This window comes from Rattus norvegicus, chromosome 17 (genome assembly GCF_021556685.1).
Source record: "Rattus norvegicus strain SHRSP/BbbUtx chromosome 17, alternate assembly SHRSP_T2T, whole genome shotgun sequence".
Taxonomy (NCBI): domain Eukaryota; kingdom Metazoa; phylum Chordata; class Mammalia; order Rodentia; family Muridae; genus Rattus; species Rattus norvegicus.
The window spans coordinates 23687957-23707500 of record NC_141550.1 but is presented as its reverse complement, the minus strand read 5'-3'; the positions used below and the strand labels follow the sequence as shown (position 1 = coordinate 23707500).

At 44.7% G+C, this 19544-nt stretch overlaps 1 protein-coding gene across 2 annotated transcripts; it reads right to left on the bottom strand.

The window, feature by feature from the left end:
• Positions 1-4570: 4570 nt before the first annotated feature.
• C17h6orf52 (similar to human chromosome 6 open reading frame 52) lies at positions 4571-18139 on the bottom strand. Of its 2 annotated transcripts, NM_001145021.1 has the most exon segments (4): positions 4571-5687; positions 9366-9511; positions 13775-13820; positions 17791-18065. In NM_001145021.1, coding segments are annotated over 4 exon segments (474 nt in total). In that variant the 5' UTR covers positions 18064-18065; the 3' UTR covers positions 4571-5678.
• Positions 18140-19544: the final 1405 nt, after the last annotated feature.

Genomic DNA, 19544 nt, shown 5'->3' with positions numbered 1-19544 from the left:
TTTGAAAACATAGAGTTTCATTAGGAAATATATAAACACGAATTTCTAAAGAACTGATATTCTTGACACTCGAGGTGTACTTCCACTGAGAAGATTCAAATTGTTCTCGGTTCTTGAAAATGGCTTTCTAAATTCTTCTGAAAGATTTTATCATTCAGATTGACCTCTGCGTCTTTCTTTCTGGGAAAGGAAGTTCACAGCTGTGGTGGCATGACTGGAGCTCAGTCGCTGTAAGCACTGTCTGTTCTTTGCCTTCATGGCTCTTTCTTTGAGCTTCTTGGTCCTCATATGGTTGGCCCCCATCTGGATCTCGGAAAGTGACAACATTAAATTCTGGCTCCCAGCTGGGGCATCTCGGCACGTGGCCTTGAGCAACTAGATGCAGTTCCCTTGGCAACATCTACCCCATCACACCCGACACCACAGGTCCTAAGGTCCATGTGAGATCAGCGTGTCTCACTCATCAGAAGGCAAGGGTTATCTGCACCTTCTGGCCATAATGCCAGATCCCCCACCTCAAGTCCCAAAGCTAAAATACTATGATAAAAACAGACCGAAAAAATATCTTTTTATGTCAGGTGTCTGTGTTAGCTTCTTGTCTTATAGTGTCTTGATGTTTTTGTTTGTTTGTTTGTTTGTTTGTTTGTTTTTCTTTTCTTTTTGTTGGAGCTGGGGACCGAACCCAGGGCCTTGCGCTTGCTAGGCAAGCGTTCTACCGCTGAGCTAAATCCCCAACCCCTTGTTTGTTTTTTAACACACTACCCAAAACACAAATGCGTCATCTCACAGTTCAACAGCCCAGCATCAGGTCCGGCCTCACAGAGCCAGTCTTTGCACTGGCTTGGCTGCAGTCCTAACTGGAGGGTCTCCGCTCCCTTGTACTGCAGCCTGAATAGCTTTGTCATGAAAACCTAAGTGGGGCATCAACAGAACAAAGAAAAACAAACAAACAAACAAACAAACAAACACCAGACACACAGTACGGTAAAGTTGGGATCAGGTGGGCTCTGCTTGCTCAGATGGAGTGCATCTCTGTGTTCATTGTGTATTACACAGGAGCAAGAGTCAGCTACACTGGGTAGGAGTCTGAGGGCCAGTAGTCTCAGGCTGTAAACCTCTGGGAGCAGGAAGCTGCAGTTGCTAGTTTTTACTTACACATACACACACACACACACACACACACACACACACACACACACACTGGTCAATCTTTGGTAAACACTGGCACTTGCACACATTGTCAACATTTGCACGCAGAGCAGAGGAAGTCTTTGACAATTCTGAACCTGAATCAAATGGGGAAGACCTTGCCACTCTGTCACTAAATACAGAAGTGCTCTGGTATGGTCGTCCTCTGAGCCATTAACACTAGTAAACGTGGAGATACACCAGAATTTCCTTTTGAACATGTGGCCTTGTACATGCTAAGGGCTAGCTCCTCCTCCCAGTTGCATCCCTAGCCAGAGTACTTGGATGTACACTACCCCTTCGTCCATGTCTTTCTTTCCTACAAAGTCCATTGAATACTCCTTTTGTTTCAAAGCCAGAGACTGATGGAATGAATGGTTATGTCTCAAAGCTGGGTAGAGACAGCTGAACACTCCCTGACGTATCTAGAACTCAAGATATTATTTGTTTCTTCTCCTCCTTAAATGACTTCCCAAAAGGCTGGATGTGAGCAAATCTAACTAGGCTAACTTGATCACTTTAGAAATAACCAGATTGTTTATGAAGTTGGTCAAATAAAGAGTAAACTGTAGAGATTTCCTAGCTTCTTTTTTTTTTTTTTTTGAGCTGGGGACCAAACCCAGGGCTTTGCGCTTCCTAGGTAAGCACTCTACCACTGAGCTAAATCCCCAGCCCCGATTTCCTAGCTTCTTATAATAATTATCAAGAAACAGAATGGGAAAAGATCCAACAATCAAAATTTGTACAGTTAGGGCTGGAAAGATGGCTCAGAGGTTAAGAGCACTGATTGCTCTTCCAGAGGTCCTGAGTTCAATTCCCAGCAACCACATGGTGGCTCACAACCATCTGTAATGAGATTTGATGCCCTCTTCTGGTGTGTCTGAAGACAGCTACAGTGTACTTATCTATGATAAATAAATCTTTTTTTAAAAATTGCGCAATTGCTATCCAGAGACACCTCAGGAAGGGAGAGATGATAAAGCAAAATCCACCGCCTTCTACGCTTTTGTAGAGATGGAAGGTTCCTTTTGGTATTGTTGTCAATCAACTGACTGGGTTCGGTTTGCTGTACCCAAATGGAAACTGTGGGCAAGCAAGGAGAAGAGGCTCAAGTGGTGGTATGTGGCAATTTTTTGATCCTCTCACCACCTTTGGAAGCAGTGAGAGGTTAGCAGAAGTGGGGTGGGAGGTGGGGGTGGCATCTGTAGACAACGCCCTCCAGTGTTGCAATTCTCACACAGGTAAGAGGACCTGCGCGGCAGCTGCCTCAGGACTTGTGTGGATCTACGAAATTGTAATTGCTCAATGCTTGATAGTGCCCAGTGTAGCCCCCAGGCCAGAAATGGCCAAGACCCTAGGCCTTGAAGGCTTCCCAGCTCTCTAGACTTCTTTGAGTGATGAGGGTCTGCGGTTTCTCTCTCCAGTTCTGTTCATTTGAGACAGGGTCTGTCTATGCAGTCTTGGCTGTCCTCTATCTGCATCTGCAGTGTTTTCTAGGCCTGGGATTAAAGGTGAACACCACTACATCTGGCTTTTCTATCTCTTTACAGTGGTCTGTGCTTTTTTTCTTTTTTCTTTTTTCTTTTTATCTGTCCTAACTCTTCATCCTCTGACTGCCTCCACTGTCCCCTTATTCCCACTTGGCCATTCCCTCAGACTGTTCAGGTGTCTCCTCTGTAGTTGTCATATGGCTGGGCTTCTCCAATTCACCAAATGAACAGAAAAGGTGGGAGCTACGCTAATCACAACAAACCTCCCATGCAAATGTTGTCACTGTGACCCTTCCACTACCAGGTCAACAGTACGGAAAGCCCTCCCCTCTGGCTTGAGTAGATGAGGTGTTATCCAGAGTTCACTGAGGCTTGCCACAGCAAAACTTCTGGTGCTATGGTTCCCACACAACCGCTCCCCCTTCAGGAGCCAGAGTAAGTAACGGGAGGTAGCTACATAGCTTTTCAAAGTGTTCATGGAGAGTTCAAAACAGCGGGTATTAGCATGAGAGAAGTCAAGCTGGCTGTTTAGCTGAGAGTTCTTATCCTAGGCAGCCAGGGAAGAGAGACACAGCTGCCAATCAGAGTCATGGCTCCCCAGCCATGTATATGGAAATGAGCATCAGAAGGGATGTTTACAAGAACCTAAGTTATTGTAAGGCTGGTAGGGATTTAAAGAGATTTTTAACTTCGAGTAATGCTGACACCTGCCCAGTGCCCAGGGAGAGGTGGGTCCCTCCATCTCAGCCCACCTGGAGTCTTCTGCAAACACTCAACCACACTGTGTGACTGTCAGCCGGTCCGGTGGCACTTCTTGTTCTTTGACAGGTCCCATGGTGCTCAACATGACAGTAACTTGTGGTAACTTGTGGCAAATTCGGGGCTTTCTCTAAGAGTCAGAACCCCTGGGAGTGGAGAGGTGAGAAAAGACCCCTGTGTTCCTCTAGCTGTGGGGTTGGCTCTGATGTGGCCTCACCTTCGCTAATCCCCATTAGAAATGTAGCTAATTAATTTTGAGAAATGTAGACAAATAGTTTGTATCAAATCTTTTTATGAATATGCAATAACTTGGGCCTAGTAGCACAGGCTTGTAATCCCCAGTATTTTGGAAACTGAGTCAGGGGGATTGCAAGTTTAAGGCCTGTCTGGGCTATAGAGTGAAACCAAGAGTAGACTGGTCAATTGAATAAGACCCTGTCCCCAAACTCTTTTAAAAATCTTTCAAAGGGCTTGGGATACGTCTCGGTGGGTAGAGTGCTTTTTCTATTGTACACAGGCCATCAGTACAATCTCTAGAACTCCAAAACGGAAATAGAATAAAGGCCAGCCCTGACAATGCTTTAAATCCACAGCTTCCACACTGAAGAGTCAGCCAGCTGCAGGCAGGAAATATTCAAGAAAAAAAAGCCATTTTGTCTGAACTAACCATGTGCAGACTTCTGGTGATTGTTCACTGAACCAGACAGGGTGGCGACTATTTGCACAGCGTTTTAAGTGACTCCAGAATGATTTAAATTTTACAGGTAACAGTGCTTGTGGGCGGAAACAGAAGGATGCCCAGTTAGAGGCTACCCTGGGCTAGAGCGCAAGCCCGTCTCCACACTGAGGAGAATATATAGGTGAATACTAGAACTGTTTCGTCTTAGAGCACAGATGGGTCTAAACATCCCACGTGTGACTCGCGTGAGCCAGTTGTCTTGTTCTGAGACTTTCAGAGAGCAGCGTGTGGAGAAATCTTCACTTTCTCCCTCCTCTGTGCCAGCCCAAATCACTCTTTGCTACAGCATTTTCCACAGCATGGGAGGTCGGGAGCGCTGACCTAAGATGACATTCTTACAGCTGTATCAGTGGTTTGCCTTGTTGCTGGGAACAAATACCAGACATGAGGTCACTTAAAGGAGCAAGGGTTTATTCTGGCTTATTGTTTGACGAGACAGTCTGTCGTGGTAGGGAAGGTGGCAGGATCAGGAGGCAGCTGGTCACCCTGGCTCTTCAGTCAGGAAGCAGAACGTAGATAGGGCGGGAAACAATTCCTATCTACCGACCTCAAGTCAACCCTCAGTGATCCATTCTCCTGACGAAGGTTGACTTCCTAAAGGCTCTAGAACGTTCTGAAACAGTGCCACCAACTGGACTGGGACCAAATGTTCAAGCAAATGAGCTGGCCGGGACATTTAACATTCAAACTGCAACCTAAACCTTGGGTCGAATGAGGCAAGGTTTACACAAAGTGTTATTTCTGAAGTGTGAAGGACTTATATCGTTAGGAAATTGAGCCTTTCTTTCCTCCTGCCTTGGTTCTGGGGAGTGTACAACTTTGGGGAGTTGATTCTCTCCCTCTACCCAAGGATCTAAGGGGTCTAAGGATGAATTCAGGTTGTCAGGTTGGGTGGCAAGTTCATTTACCTGCTGGGGAACCTTGCCAACTCCATACATTCTTTTTAAATATTATTTGCTTGGTACTGGGCCTGGACAGAAGGCTAAGTACCCAGTCTACCACTGAAGTGTACCCTCAGTCAGCTTATATCCTACTGTATTTCTATATTAAAATGTCATATTCAATGTGAAGTGATAGGAACAGATTGAAATTTCTAATTAAAGGGGAAAAAGAGTTAGCTTTTACATACTACACATCAATGATTGCTTTCTTTCACACTTTCCAACCTATGAAACTCAAATGACTACATACACGTCTCTAGGCTACTTTCCCTTCAACCGACAAGGAAGACCTGAAGTCTTTTCTGCATACAGTTTTGGAATTGTCTGTTTCAAAGCCTATTGAAGTGCATTATGAGAGGCTGTGGCCATGCCACATTGCTAGAGGAATCTCTACTGTAGCCTTATTTCTACATGCAAATTTAATGTCGTGTCAGCACAGTCAATGGTCCACCCCTCTGCAGAACACATCTTCAGTGCAAGGTGCAACAGGTAAAGGGTCTTACTCCATGGTCTGATCCATTTGGGAGATCCTTACAAATGGTGCCTCGTCAGAGCCTTTCATCAGAAAACCTGGAGCGAGAGAACACACAGCCTCTCTTGGATGAATTTGAACACAGAGCCACTGTCCCTATCTTGCTTGCTCTATCTCTATAGAACTCATGTGTTCCAAAAAAACCACAGTTTTGGGAAATCCTGGCCTAACACACATCATCTGCTTGGTCCCTGGATGCAGTTCAGGTCTTTCCCCCTCTATAGTACGTTTCCAGTGAGATGTCTCAGTTCCCCCAACATGGACCGCAATTCGGGTTGCAGCTGAAGACTCCCTGGCTGACCATGTCTACTAAAACCTCAGCCATCTCTGGGTACTGTTTTTGTAGACTGCAGTAACCCACTCCTCAGAACGCTGTCCTCTGATCTCCACGCAAACACTGTGGTGGTAATAAGTATGGAAAAATCAGTAATTTTGTCATTTGAGATTTTGTGTTCCAGGTTTACCATAAATTCTCAATATTTGTTACATACTAAATCTTTAACAATAATTTCCTCAGTGCTGGGATTACAGGGGTGTGTTACCATGCCCAGCTAAAATGTTTGTGGCAGTTAAATATATATAAGGCAAAATTTGCCAGGCTAACCATTTTCAGATATGTTTAAATAGTTTCAGTAGGCATGTTATTACGTAATTACCACCACCCTCCATATCCAGAGCCTTCCTAAATTTGCCTCATCAGATACTCAGGGTTCTACCCTATTGTCTTGATGATGTCCTCTTTCTTGATGAAGCAAAAACATATCCATGCTAAAAAGGAGCAGTCCTCCAGGCCGTGGTCATCAGTCATGCTGGGTAAGCCAGCTTCTGTTCCTATCAGGAACCGCTTTCGCCTCCAGCAGTGATGTCACTTACAGGTGACAGGGACCTAGGACCTGTGCATCTGTTGCCATGGCAACGGCCATACATTCCCAGCATACATTTGGTTCAGCTCCCACCTTCACCTGGGAACAGTTACATCACAGTTTTAATAGAAGGCAGACCCTTTCTGCTCCCTTCCTTTTTATTTTTTTCTTCTCTCTCTCTTTTCCCCTCTTGTCTCCATCGTCCTCAATAAACCTCTTCCACGTGGAACCATATTGGCCTGGTGTGGTCTGTCTGGACGCGAGCCGTGGTTCTATCACAACAGCTTCTGCTTTCTCTCTCCACTCACACAAAAACACTCCAGGTAGAACGTTGGCATCCACAGCTGGTAATCTATGAGCTACCCTGCTTCCAAGGTATGAGCTTGTCACCAAAAATTAGATAGGTCCCTGTTAATTTGCAACAGAAGGACTCCCTGCAAGGCCCAGGGACTTGGTAGGCATAACAATCCAAGACTCAGAATGTGGTCAGATCTCAGAGCCCTCTCGTTTCTCCATACTGGCGGTATTCAGGGTATCAACACTATGTGCACCTGGGCTGTGGTTAATCTCTCTCTCTCTGCCTCTCTGTATTTCTCTTTGTCAATCTGTCTGTCTGTCTGTCTGTCTGTCTCATAGAATCATGGGATAGTTGGCTTTTGTTCTTCTCTGCAGCCACAGTATGTTTCTATTGGCTGAGACCATCACTTCTCATAGTCTGTTGCTACTGTCTGGTTGCTGCCTTCAGAGGGAGCCTCTCTGTTCACCGAGGCTTTTTCGCCTTTTGAGCCAAGTCTGACCTGCTTATATAAGTCAACTTTTAGGAGAACACAGCCTGGCTTGATTGTCTCTTTGCGTTCTCAATCACTTGTTCTTTAAGAGCAAAGCTAGATCCCTGATAGAAAGACAGCATGGCCTAGAGGGGAAAGCCAAGTGTGCGGCTTCATAACCACAATTCCAACCAACACTCAGGAGGGATGAAATACTTCCAGCTCTGGGCCAGCCTGAGCTACATAGTGAGTTCCAGGGCAGCTTGGGCTATAATGTAAGACTCGGGGGGAAAAAGTATCTCCATGCCTGGGGCTGGGATGGATGGATGTGCCTCCATCCCCAGTGTAGCGAGTGCTGAGGGTCGAGGCCTGCTCTACACATGCTAGGTAAGTATTTTTCTGGCTGAGCTACATCCCGGCCCTCTTTTTTATTTATGTATGAAATTGATGTAAACGAGGTTAAATTGGTTGTTCCTTTAAAACAAATATGCAAACCATACGGATTTGCGGTCATTTCTCTAACAAAGAATTACTTAGCTAAATTTAAATTTATTTTTGCCCTGCTGATTTGTGTCTGTGACTTTTCATTTTACTGCCAAATCCTAAAGCAAGCTCTCCGCTTTGGTCTAAGCACAGCTTCCCGGAGCCTGATGACCATTGTTCTCGTCTCGTTGTGTTAAGTGAGGGCACGGTTTCACCCCTGGGGGGACATCTGGCTATGTCTGGGGACATTTTAGCCATACTACGACACAACAATGCTACGGGCGTCTTACGGCAGGGGTCAGAAAATGTGAGCTAATCCTTCTGGGAAGAAAGGTCTGGGCTCAAAAGACAAAAGATGACACGGTGGGAATGGGTCACACCCCTGGGTTCTCAGCAGCTCGAGCCCATCAGACTTTCTGTCTTTCAAAGGCCTGTGCGGTATGAGGCTTATGAGCTAAGTATCTCTGAAAAGGAGAAAATATCCAATCTTGTTGCTTATGGTCTGAACAAAACTCTCCTAAACATATACTTTTTATATGCTTTTAGCCTACAAGTTCATGAATGCAGCCAGGGGTCTCTCTTAAGTGTGTATTTGAGGCAAAGCAATACACTAAAACACAACCCCAATAACACGTATTTAAGTTTTTATACCTTATTGTTTTGTGTCTATATATGTTTTCTGGCATATAGCACCACACGTATGCCTAGTTCTCATAGAAGCCAAAGAAGGGCTTCAGATCCCCCGGAACTGGAATTACATTATACATGGTTGTGAGTTGTCATGTGGGTGCTGGGAATTGAACCCAGGGCCTCTGGAAGAGTAGCCATTGCTCTTAACCACTGAGCCATCTCTCTAACTACTTCACTTCCCACTTTATAAATACATGGAAGCTTCACAACTAGTTTGTATAAAGTTCCAGTTCCTTGGTCTTAGAAAAACCATCAGGCTGTGGGGATGAGGTGGACTATGTCCGTTCTTGGGAATCTTTTTGTTCAGCTGAGGTGGCTCTCCGTTGTCTTCTCCTCTTAAGCTTCCTTAAACAGATCCCAAGGGTCAGTGGAGACTGAGCATCTAGTTCTTACCTGACGTTTGCCAGACAAGATATCACTGAGAAATTCTACATCCTGTATGCATCTGATTCTTTCCATGAGGGTTTACTGTTACAAGAAGTGCGTGAAACACAGAGGCTAAGGCCGCCAACCCTTGAGCTCATATCCATCTCTGTAAAATTTATCTCCCAATGGCCATCTCGTAGCTTCGACCTTCAGTCTGGTGAACTCCTCTGGAACCGACTTCAGATCACACACTTCCTGGGATGACTGTGCTAGTAATCTTTACTTATATCATATTTCACCATGCTAATCACATTGAAGTCCCAGAAGTTTATAGTTACAAACAGTTTCTGAGGGTTGGGACACAATTCAGTTGTAGAGTGCTTATCTAACATATACAAGGTCTTGGGCTTCATTTCCCAGTACTGGGGGTTGGGGAGGGGAAGGATAATTAATTATACATTCAGAATCTAATACATTCCTGGAATTTTCTTCTCCAAAACCAAAGCAAGATCCAGTTAATAGGGCAGTTGGAGGGCATGGTGAACACTTCACACTGGGGGAGCTCATCTGGAACATTAGACAGAACAGTGTCCAGATAGTGCCAGTGACGGTTCATGAGGGAGTCATAGAGCTCTTCCCTTACGGCCATGAACTCCTTGTCTGATTCTTCAATATTCAGATGAAGGTTTGGGTCTGTGGAAGCCAATCACAGACATGAGAAAAATAGTTACAACAACACCTACTGGTGACGGCTGAAAGCTAGAGACTTCGTAACGAGCATCAGTGGTATGTATGTATTCCAGACTTACAGCTAAAATGTTTACTTTGGGGGAACGTGCTCTGTGTACAATATATACTCCTATGAACAGTACCGTGACATAGTACCTATGACATAGTACCGTGCACAATGGCTATACACTTAAACATTAAAATGATAAAAGATGTTTGGGAGAAATTAATTGTTTCCTTCCACCAAGACTCAAAACGGGCCATTCAAACTGTCAAAGTGGCATCATCGGTCTCAGCGGGGGTCTATGGAAGAGATGGAGGAACAGGGAAAGACAAAGGTGTTTAGGGATGAATTCTATTTAGGGAAAAGGGGAAAGTCAAGGCTGAGACCCAAGCTGCTAGCCTGAGAACCCACGTGAATGACCTGTAAACAGTGAGCCAAGATGGGGCTCTGGACACAGGGCTCTGCAAAAAGGAGCACACTGCTTTGGCTGCTTACTAAACAGACTTCTGTAAACTTTATGTATCAACTAATTCTAAAGCAGAGGAGAACCTGGCCTCCTCTTTTCTGAAGCCTGGAACCCAAGAGAAGGAGGTGATATCATCAAGGAGTTGTACCCAAGTTTTCCACCTAAGTGGTCAGGCTTCCCGAGAGTTCCAAAGTGCCAAGGTCACTTTTTTAAAAATGCTAATCCATTTCTTTTCCTCCTTGAACCAAATGCAACTAAAGAAGCCTGTTGCTCTCCTCTATAATTTTTTGCAAGTCTAAATGCATCCAGGACCAAAATTTGCCTTCCATGGGCTCATATTCCTTGGTAACGCTGTCAGGGACTGAATGCTGTCAGGGACTGAATTCCAACCATGTCCCTCCCCAAGTTTCACATACTGAAGTCTTCGCACTCATTTGGAAAGTCTTGAAGCTGGACCCTTGGAGAGGTATCAGTGGTGGAGGGGAACAAAGGGTGGGATCCCAGTCTGAGGGGATTGGTGCCCTTGAGTGAGAAGCCAGCCGAGCTTACATCCTCATGTTTAGTATCAGCACCAAGAGGAGATCACGTGAGGGCATACGGAAGTGCACCATCTAAATGCTAGAAAGAGAGCTCTTGCCAGAGCCTGAGCATGGGACTTCCGTATCTAGAGCTGTGCAGCCAGGGGTTGAGCAATCAGGGAAGGGAGGCGGCTTCCGTTAAACCACTCAGTCTGTGGCATTTTATTGCAGCTGTCCTAGCAGACCATTACAGTCCCTTTTCATACTAATTACTTTGAAATCACATGCTTTGGTGGTGTGTAGTCTGAATCAGTGTTTCACAATATATTTCTTTTGAGAACTTGTGGCCATAAAGATCACATCTTCTAATCTGGGTGAGGTAGCTAAGGCCTTTAGTCCCAGCACTTGGGAAGGACAGGCAGGGTTATCTTTGTAAGTCTGAGGCCAGCCTGATCCACATAATACGTTCCAGCCTATGTAAAAAACAAAAAACAAAACCAAACCAACCAACAACAACTACAACGACCACTTTGCCTAAGATTGTATCTTTCTATCTTTCCCCCTCAACTTTCTGAAAAAACATTTTTTTTTCTTAAGTTCAGTTTTAGATATCTTTCCTGTGCAGTAAAGGACAGTTTTGGGGGTTTGCTTTGCTTTGTTTGCATGCCGTGGTTGGAGGAGAAAGGGTACAATGACACACTTAAGTATGAACACTCCCTCTCCCTCCTGTAACCTGTGGTCACCAGTCTGGTGAGTCAGCCTATCAAATGCCTGACAGGGAGAGTCACAGGAGCCAAGATGGACAGCTGTATCCGTGCACTAGGAATGCCTTGTGGAAAACAGTGAATACCCAAGCACCCAGGCTCTTCGATTTTCTTTTGAGTTTGCCTACTAGAAATTTAAACCCATTTTATCAGGTAACGGTTGGTGCTTTGCGTTCCATTTGTAGTGAGCCACACTTCTCTGGATCTGTGACCTAGCTACCCTCTTGTGTGGTTATTGAGTGCCAGTCAGGTGATGTTAGGACATGAGGGAGCTCTTTGGATGTTACGATAGATACGAGAATTCACTTTACAGAAGGGAAACCAATGGGATAGTAATCTGTCTGGGATTGAAGTGAGTAGGTAGGATTTGAATCCTGATAGTCTGTATTGGGAAACTAGATATTGGGGGGGGGAGGGGGTTACTGTTGTTTTGGTTTCTGGAAACAAAGCGTTCTTATGTAGCCCAGGCTGGCCTCAAGCATATGATTTTTTTCTGCCTCACATGTGTGGGGATTGGTGATATTCACGATCATACCTAGCTTGCTACATATCCTCATTGTATGCATAGCTCATGAAGGCAGTTAGAGCAGGCTCACATTTCAACCTGCCCTCCCCCAAAAACCCCTGAGAGCTGAAATCAGCATCTTCATTCCTATGCAAATTTAAGAACTAATGTCTAGAACAATTGACTGACACAAAGATTTCATTTAAATGTCAACTTCATGTCTCTTAAGAAGGAAAACAGCTAGCATGGAAATTCCTTGATGGCAACCAGGGCTACAATACCACAATCACCCGCTTCTTTTATTACGGTGACAGAGGCTGGCATGGATCTGCCTAGCCAAGGCTCAATAAGAGACGAGGACCGAGAATGTCTAGGGAGAATCTCTTGCGCTGGAATGGAAGCATCACCTGTCAATAAAAGCCCTATGGCCAATGAGCTGAGGCAAGAAAAGAAGGTGGGACATCTGACAGAGAGAGGATTCTGAGAAATAGGTGTACAAGGTTCACACATGCTGAAGGAAAGGGTCATGTGAAACTGAGGAGGGGTAACCAACCACACGGCAGGACTTAAGAATAGAATAAATGGGGAACTAAGTTATGAGCTAGTTGGAGAATAAGCTGAAGCTTTTGGCCTAAGCATTTATTCATGAAATATCAAGTCACTGAGTCACCGAGTCAGTCTTTATTTCGGGAACTGGGTACAGGCAGAGTAGCCTGCGGTTACAAATGACCCTGGATGCCATTTGTAACCACAAGCTTCTCCACTCAGCCTCTTTGTTCCCTGAAGTAATGATTTTGAGACCTTTTTTATATGAATAAATGCTAGGCCAAAAGCCTTAGCTATACAGCCCTGACTATCTCATAACTATCTCATATCTCATAGCCCATTTATTCTAACATTATTGGTTACCTCTCCTCAGCGTTCAGGGCAAATGCACCTGTTTCCCAGAATCCTCTCTCATTGACAGGTGATGCTTTTGCACAGTGCCCAGGAGATTCTCCCTACAATCATGCCCGTTTCTCCACCTCCGTTCCAGTACCAACAGGCAAAGATGCCCACTTCTCTGACTGTTCCTTTCTCTTTTCTGTGACCAAATGTTCTCCTCTTCCTCAGATAGGACACATTCAAAAACATTCTGTGGGCCCAACTTTGTTGTTATCGGAACAAATGGACACTCTAGAAGACACCTCTTCCTTCTCACTCTTGAGTCACCTGTTGGTCCCCAGTAATCAATGGCCTAGCGGAACCAGAAAACCAGAGCTACAGCAACTACTTCCTGATTTTTTCCTCTTTTAAAAATAAAATTTGTGAGTGGGAAAGATCCTGTCTCCCATCTCAGCTCTCTCACACTAAAAACTGAGCCATATTTAGTCCTTAATCCGTTTGCGCTGAGACGTAATGGGTAAAATGTATTTGACTTAAGTTCTAGAGGCCCAAGATTAAGGGTGTTTTGATTCCTTGTAGATGATGAAAGCGGGGGAATGAAATGGGTCAGGGAGGAAGCAATGAGAAGAGACAAGACAGCCCTGAGTCCACTCCCACAAGGACGGTATTAATGTACTCCTGAGGGGAGATCCTGCCTCACGGTCTACTCATTTCTCATTGGGGTTCTGCCTCTCAACACTGTGCTGGGGTTAAGTTTCCAGCATTTGAACTTCAGAGTACCCACCCAAGCTGTAGCCAATCTCATGTCTGAGCTAATGGAAGAAAATGGGGTGATAATCTCCTTTCCACTTGGTAAAGTCCCAGAGTGGTGGCTATGCTGCCAGCGACACAACACCACGACACAACACCACGCAAGCAATCTCCCCAGATGGGACAAATCTCCATAGAGACCAGCATAAGCAACCTGTGATGGAATTTTCCAGTCAGACCTCTCTGTTTCTAGCAACTTGAGAGAACGAGGGACCCAGAAATCATTCTTTTTCTTTTTGTTTTTCCCAATCATTGCAGCTCAAGGTTCACATTACCTCTGAGAAAGTCTTCCTCTTGGTTTTCAGCTGGGTCTGTGGTTTCCTACAGAGAAAATATGTGTCTTAAGAAAAAAAAGTGAAGATTTAACATCACACATTCTTTCTCAGGATAGAAAATCCTGCTCTAAAAGGTAACAAAACCACTAAATATCCCTGGGAAAAGGTCAAATTTATTTTGAATATTGTGTAGAAGCATTAAATAGGATAACTCTACATTTATGAGGTAAGGTGAGTGAATTGGATCCTCAGAAGAAGTGGTATGAAGGAGTGGGAGGTTGACAAAAGGCTTCTGGCCTCCTTGAGCTTCTGGGAGAGCTCAGGAACCTGGGCAGACTCTGCTCAGGAGTAGCAGAGACTCCTGCTACTGCTTCATCCTCCTATGCACAGCTGTTTCAAGGACCTGGGTGGTTGGAAAAGGCTGCTTTGGCTTGTAGCACCACTGAACTTAAACTCTTGATAATAAGAAGCTAATATTGAAAAAGAAAAATATATCATCTACCTAAAGGCAGTCTCCTCTTCACTCTGAAACATGTCCGGTTTGGAAAATAAATAATTCATTAACAAATGTAATTGCACCAGCCCTTCCTTCCTCTCTCTCTTTTTATGTTTCTCCTTTTTCTCTCTCATTTTTCTCTTCCCCTCTCTCCTCTCTCTTCTTTCTCTTCCCTCTTTCCCCCTTCTCTCCCCTCCCCTCTTCTCTCTCTCCTTCTGTCTCTCTCTGTGTCTTTCTCTTTTTGGTTAGAAATGGAGACAGCACCAGAATCTGAGCTTAAACTAAGACTTGTCTTCAAGTGATCTCACATTCTGTCCTTTTCTATCTCACGTTCATAAATGTGAATTCTAGAGAGTTTGGGAAGCAGAAACTCCTGCAGACAGAGCATCCATGTGACTTGGCTGTCCCTGGCCAGGGGCCTCCACCAGTAGTCCTTCAAAGAAAGGGTTTGACCTCCAGCATCCACACAGCAGCTCACAACCATCTGGAGATCTTGTCCCAAGGGATCTTACAACCATGGGTACCAGGCACACACATGATGTACAGGTCTTCATGCAAGCAAAATACTCATACACATAAAGTAAAAAATACACCTAAAAATATCAATAGCTGGGTGCTGGTGACTTTAATTCCCCCACTCAGGAGGCGGGGACAAGCAGAGCTGAGTTCCAGGACAGTCAGCGCTGCACAAGAACAACGAAAAATAAATAAAAATAAATTGTTAGCATAGAGGGTAAGGTTAGTAAGGTGGAGAAAGAGTCTGTTATTATTTTAATGTTCTTGTGAGTGGAGAGAAAGGGTAATTTCTAAAGTTAATATATAAATCCCTACAGCTGTCTCCTTAAAGATGAACAGGCCATCAGCATACAGGGAGGAGGGGGAAGGACAAACAGTGTTTTACAACATAGCATCTAGAAAAGGAAAACCCAGAGAGGCAGGAGCAGGAAACAAGCTGTTTAATGTAAAAGGCACACTGGAAGGGCATTAGCAAATCAAGGAGGAAATTTTAGATGGAAAATTAAATTATCAGAATGTACTATATGTGGACAAAATATTAACGAATATTTTTTAAGTTTCAGAACCAAAGGCCTAGGTATTAAGTTCAGCTTTGGTGTTAAGAAGGGGTCCTCATCACTGTGCATGGCAGGGTACAATTCAAGCCTTATCACTGCAAAGCCCACCCACTTTCCTCACTGCCTGATCACTTTGTGGTTAAATAAAGAGGACATCACCACTAAGGGGAAAGTTGACAGAGGACAGCCACAGGCACAATGAACATTTATTTATTTAGTCATTTAAGACAAAGGTCCCTAAGTGGCTCCTGCTAACCCTAACTCCTCCAGCCTCAGCCTCTCAAACAGCGAGGACTACAGGTGTGTGCCCCACTCCTGACTCAGTGAACATGTCAGAAGCAGTTTGCCCTCGATGGTTAAGAGATACATGTTTTCTTTGCCTGTTTAGTTGGCTGCTCACACAGAGAAGAACCCAGAGAGGCCAGCAATCCCATCACAGCCAGGTCAACTCACAAGAGTTTTTGGTGAGCAACCTGATGCTTAACATTAATTTTTTATATATATTTTTGAGATTATGATATAATTATGCCATTTCCTCCTTCCCTTTCTCCGTCCAAATCCTACCATAATACCCCTCCTTGCTTTCTTTCAAATCAAGGTCTCTTTTTTTCATTAATTGTTGTTACATACATGTGTGGATATATACATATTTGTCTCCGTTAGGGTTTTACTGCTGTGAACAGACACCATGACCAAGGCAACTCTTAAAAGGACAACATTTAATTAGGGCTGGCTTACAGGTTCAGAGGTTCAGTTCATTATCATCAAGTTGGGAACATGGCAGCCTTTAGGCAGGCATGGTGCAGGAGGAGCCGAGAATTCTACATCTTCATCTGAAGGCTGCTAGCAGACGACTCGCTTCCAGGCAACTAGGATGAGGGTCTTAACCCCACACTCACAGTGACACACCTACTCCAACAGGGCCACACCTCGTAACAGAGCCACTCCCTGGGCCAAGCATATATAAACCATCACAATATTATATATCATATGCGCGCGCGTGCGCACACACACACACACACACACACACACACACACACACAAATATCCTATTGCTGAAGATATTAGACACAGGACCCAGAAGCCCCTGAGCAGGAAGTGACATGAGTAGATGGCCTCCTCCCTGAGGACTAGCTCTCGTGGTACCAGAAGATGACAGACAAGCTTCCAAAGGAGGGAAGCCACCAACAGCCCCATCCAGCTGTGATGCTTATGAATCTCACAATGACCAGCATACCACAATAGCCCTAGGGGTGCAGTAACAGCACTAATACCTTGTTGGTACCCAAGGTTACCAACTCTCTAATTGTATTTATGATCTACTTAATAGGAGAGAGACCATTAGAACTCCTCTAAGTAGGGTTGGTTGAGCTGTTTGAGACAGGGTCTCGCTCTGGAGCCCTGGTTGATTTAGAACTCAGAGAGTCTATTCCCTCTGCCTACCAAGATTTTAAGGATATTTAAGATGCTTGTTTGATTAGTTTGGTCGGAGTGTTGGGCTTGTGGTCAGCTCTACCGCTGAGCTACAGCCTAGAGGTCCTAGAGGGGTAAGTTTTAAAGAAGAAGGCTCTCTTTAAACAACCTGTAAGTACAAGCAAGTACTTAAGAAGGAGAGAAGGAGGAGAAGGAGGAGAGGATGAGGAGAGGAAGAGGAGGAGAGGAAGAAGAGGAAGGAGGGGAGGAAGAGGAGGAAGAAGAGGAAGAAGAGAAGAGGAGGAGGAGGGGGCTGGAGAGATGACTCATTGGTTAAAAGCACTATCTTCTCTTCCAGAGGTCCCGAGTTCAATTCCCAGAAACCACATGGTGACTCACAACCATCTGTCATGGGATCCGATGCTGTCTTCTGATGTCTCTGAGGACAGGAGCAATGTACTCCTATACATTAAATAAATACATCTTGAAGAAGAGGAAGAGGAAGAGGAAGAGGAAGAGGAAGAGGAGGAAGAGGCTAGCAGGAGTGTGGAAGAAAGATGTAGAAGACAAATTCATTCCAACCATGCTTTCTACCAAGCTGAGCAAGAATGAGAGGAGAGGCGTAGGCATATCTCCCCAGGGCTTTGAAACACATCATTAATCAGTTTAAAAACCATCTTTCTAAATGATCTTCATGTCACCTTTAGCCAATCAAAAGTTCTTCCAATCCTAGTTTAAGGCTCAGCAAAAAAAAAAAAAAAAAAAAAAAAAAAAAAAAAAAAATCCATGTAAAATTTAGTAGCAAGAATTTTTAGGCCAAGAATAGTGAAGTCTATTACTTCACTTTCTAGAGGAGTCAGAAGGAATTTAAATCATTTGCCTGCCCACTTCTTCCCCTCACCCCCCCCCAAAAAAAGAAAATAGAAAAAAAAAAGACAAAAGAAGAAAAAATAGGAGTAGGGGAAACAGGTAAGGAAATGATGGTCACATAATCAGACACACAGATGACAAAGATTTATTTCCACAAAGATTACCTCTGGAATAGCCCAAGGTCCAGCTAGCAGTTCAGGGTTCTCAGTCACACACAGAGGACCGAGCCCATTTCCAGACAACGTGGAGCCGCGGCTGTAGCAGGAGAGCCAGTAAAAGCTGTGTAGCAGTTCGTAATGGTTGTCACGGTGGCACCTCAGGCTGTGGTGGACCCTCAGCTGCTCCCTAATGGCAGATGGTAGAGGACAAGAAGTGACAGTCAGCACCCACAGGGGCAGCACCGCACACTCTTTTCCAGGTGATTGTGTTTCCACCATTTAAAATGAAACTGCCTATGCTCTCAGCAGCAGGCTGGCCCTTGGCAAGAAGCTTGTACTGAACAACACTGGTGGCTTTCACTGAAAGTACAAAGTAAACAAAACCTCGCTCACCTTTGCCAAATGAAGCAATAGTTACTTGGTTGAGTGGCGCCAAAACCTACCACATCCCCACATCTGTCATTTCTCCAGACACTGAAGAAAACAACTGGGCCACTTTTATTTCTGAATCTGAAATTACAAAGACCTCCTATACGCAGCCATGAAATTTGTGCGATTACATTTAGTGGCCATTCCTGCTAGGCAATTGTTTCCTGACAACGAGGAAAGGTGAGTGGAGGGGATGGGAGGCATCTGTGGGGAAACTTCTCTGGCTTCCAGCTGCCAGTACCTCCAAGAATTGCCAGGATTGGGGAAACCTGCAGAATTCTCTGTGTGTTTGTGGGTGAACTTTGAAGAAGTGATACTTCTCTACCTCCTGCTTCTCTCCCAACCCCTTATTAGGTAAGAATGTCACTTTCAATGTCTAAGACCTAAGCAAATACCACAATCTGACAGGCTCAGTGATCTGCTACAAATAATTACTAGAGCCAGCACCTCCTCCCTCTCTCTCTCTCTCTCTCTCAGATTTATTTTATGTACACGAATACACTGTAACTGTCTTCAGACCCACCAGAAGAGGACATCGGATCCCATTACAGACAGTTGTGAGCCACCATGTGGTTGCTGGGAATTGAACTCAGGACCTCTAGAAGAGCAGTCGGTGCTCTTAACCACTGAGCCATCTCTCCAGCCCTCATGACTTTCTCTCTAGATTTCTAAATACAGAAACCATTTTCTCAACGAGCTGCAGAGTCATCATCAAGAGGGAGTTGCATATCACATGCATACTTTACACAGTGTAGGTCTGAGCTACAGTTTCGTATTGTTAAGATCGAATCTCTGTATGGGAGGCTGGCCTCGAACTCATGCTCCTCTGTCTCTGAGGTCCTGAGTGATCCTGTCACAGCTTCATCAAGTTTTAATTTTTTAAAAAGTATTTAAAAATTTTAGAACCAAAAGCATAATAAAGCAACAGTATGCACGCTTTAACGTGCATAGATATCCTCTGATGTTTATTTAACGTTTAAAAAACAGTTCAGCGTAAGAGTGTGAGTCTGTGTGTTTAAATGCTCCAACAGGCATGCAGGAGCCTGTGCAGTCAAGAAGAGGGCCTTGGTGCCCTGGAGTTGCAGGTCGTTGTGCGGTGCTGTGCTGGAGCTGAGAAACCGAACCTGGGTCCTCTTCAAGAACAGCAAACACTCTCAAGCACCGAGCCATCCCTTCAGCCCCTCTTCCTGATTTTCTAAGGATGCCCTCACAAGTCCTTGTTTGCTAAAGCCCAGACTCAGACTAATAATTATCGGATCCACTCTCCACTGTTACAAGGCCCAGACTCAGTGGTCTCGGTGCCACTGACCTGATAAAAGTTGCATTACTCC

Excerpts from the sequence above, each read along its gene's own strand:
- C17h6orf52 (XM_087591319.1), bottom strand. The coding sequence starts at position 18,063 with ATGGTGGAAACACAATCACCTGGAAAAGAGTGTGCGGTGCTGCCCCTG. Across the intron at positions 13,821-17,790 it reads GACCTTGGGCTATTCCAGAG|GAAACCACAGACCCAGCTGA; the intron begins GTAATCTTTGTG and ends TTTTCTCTGTAG. Across the intron at positions 9,512-13,774 it reads AGAGGAAGACTTTCTCAGAG|ACCCAAACCTTCATCTGAAT; the intron begins GTAATGTGAACC and ends TGGCTTCCACAG.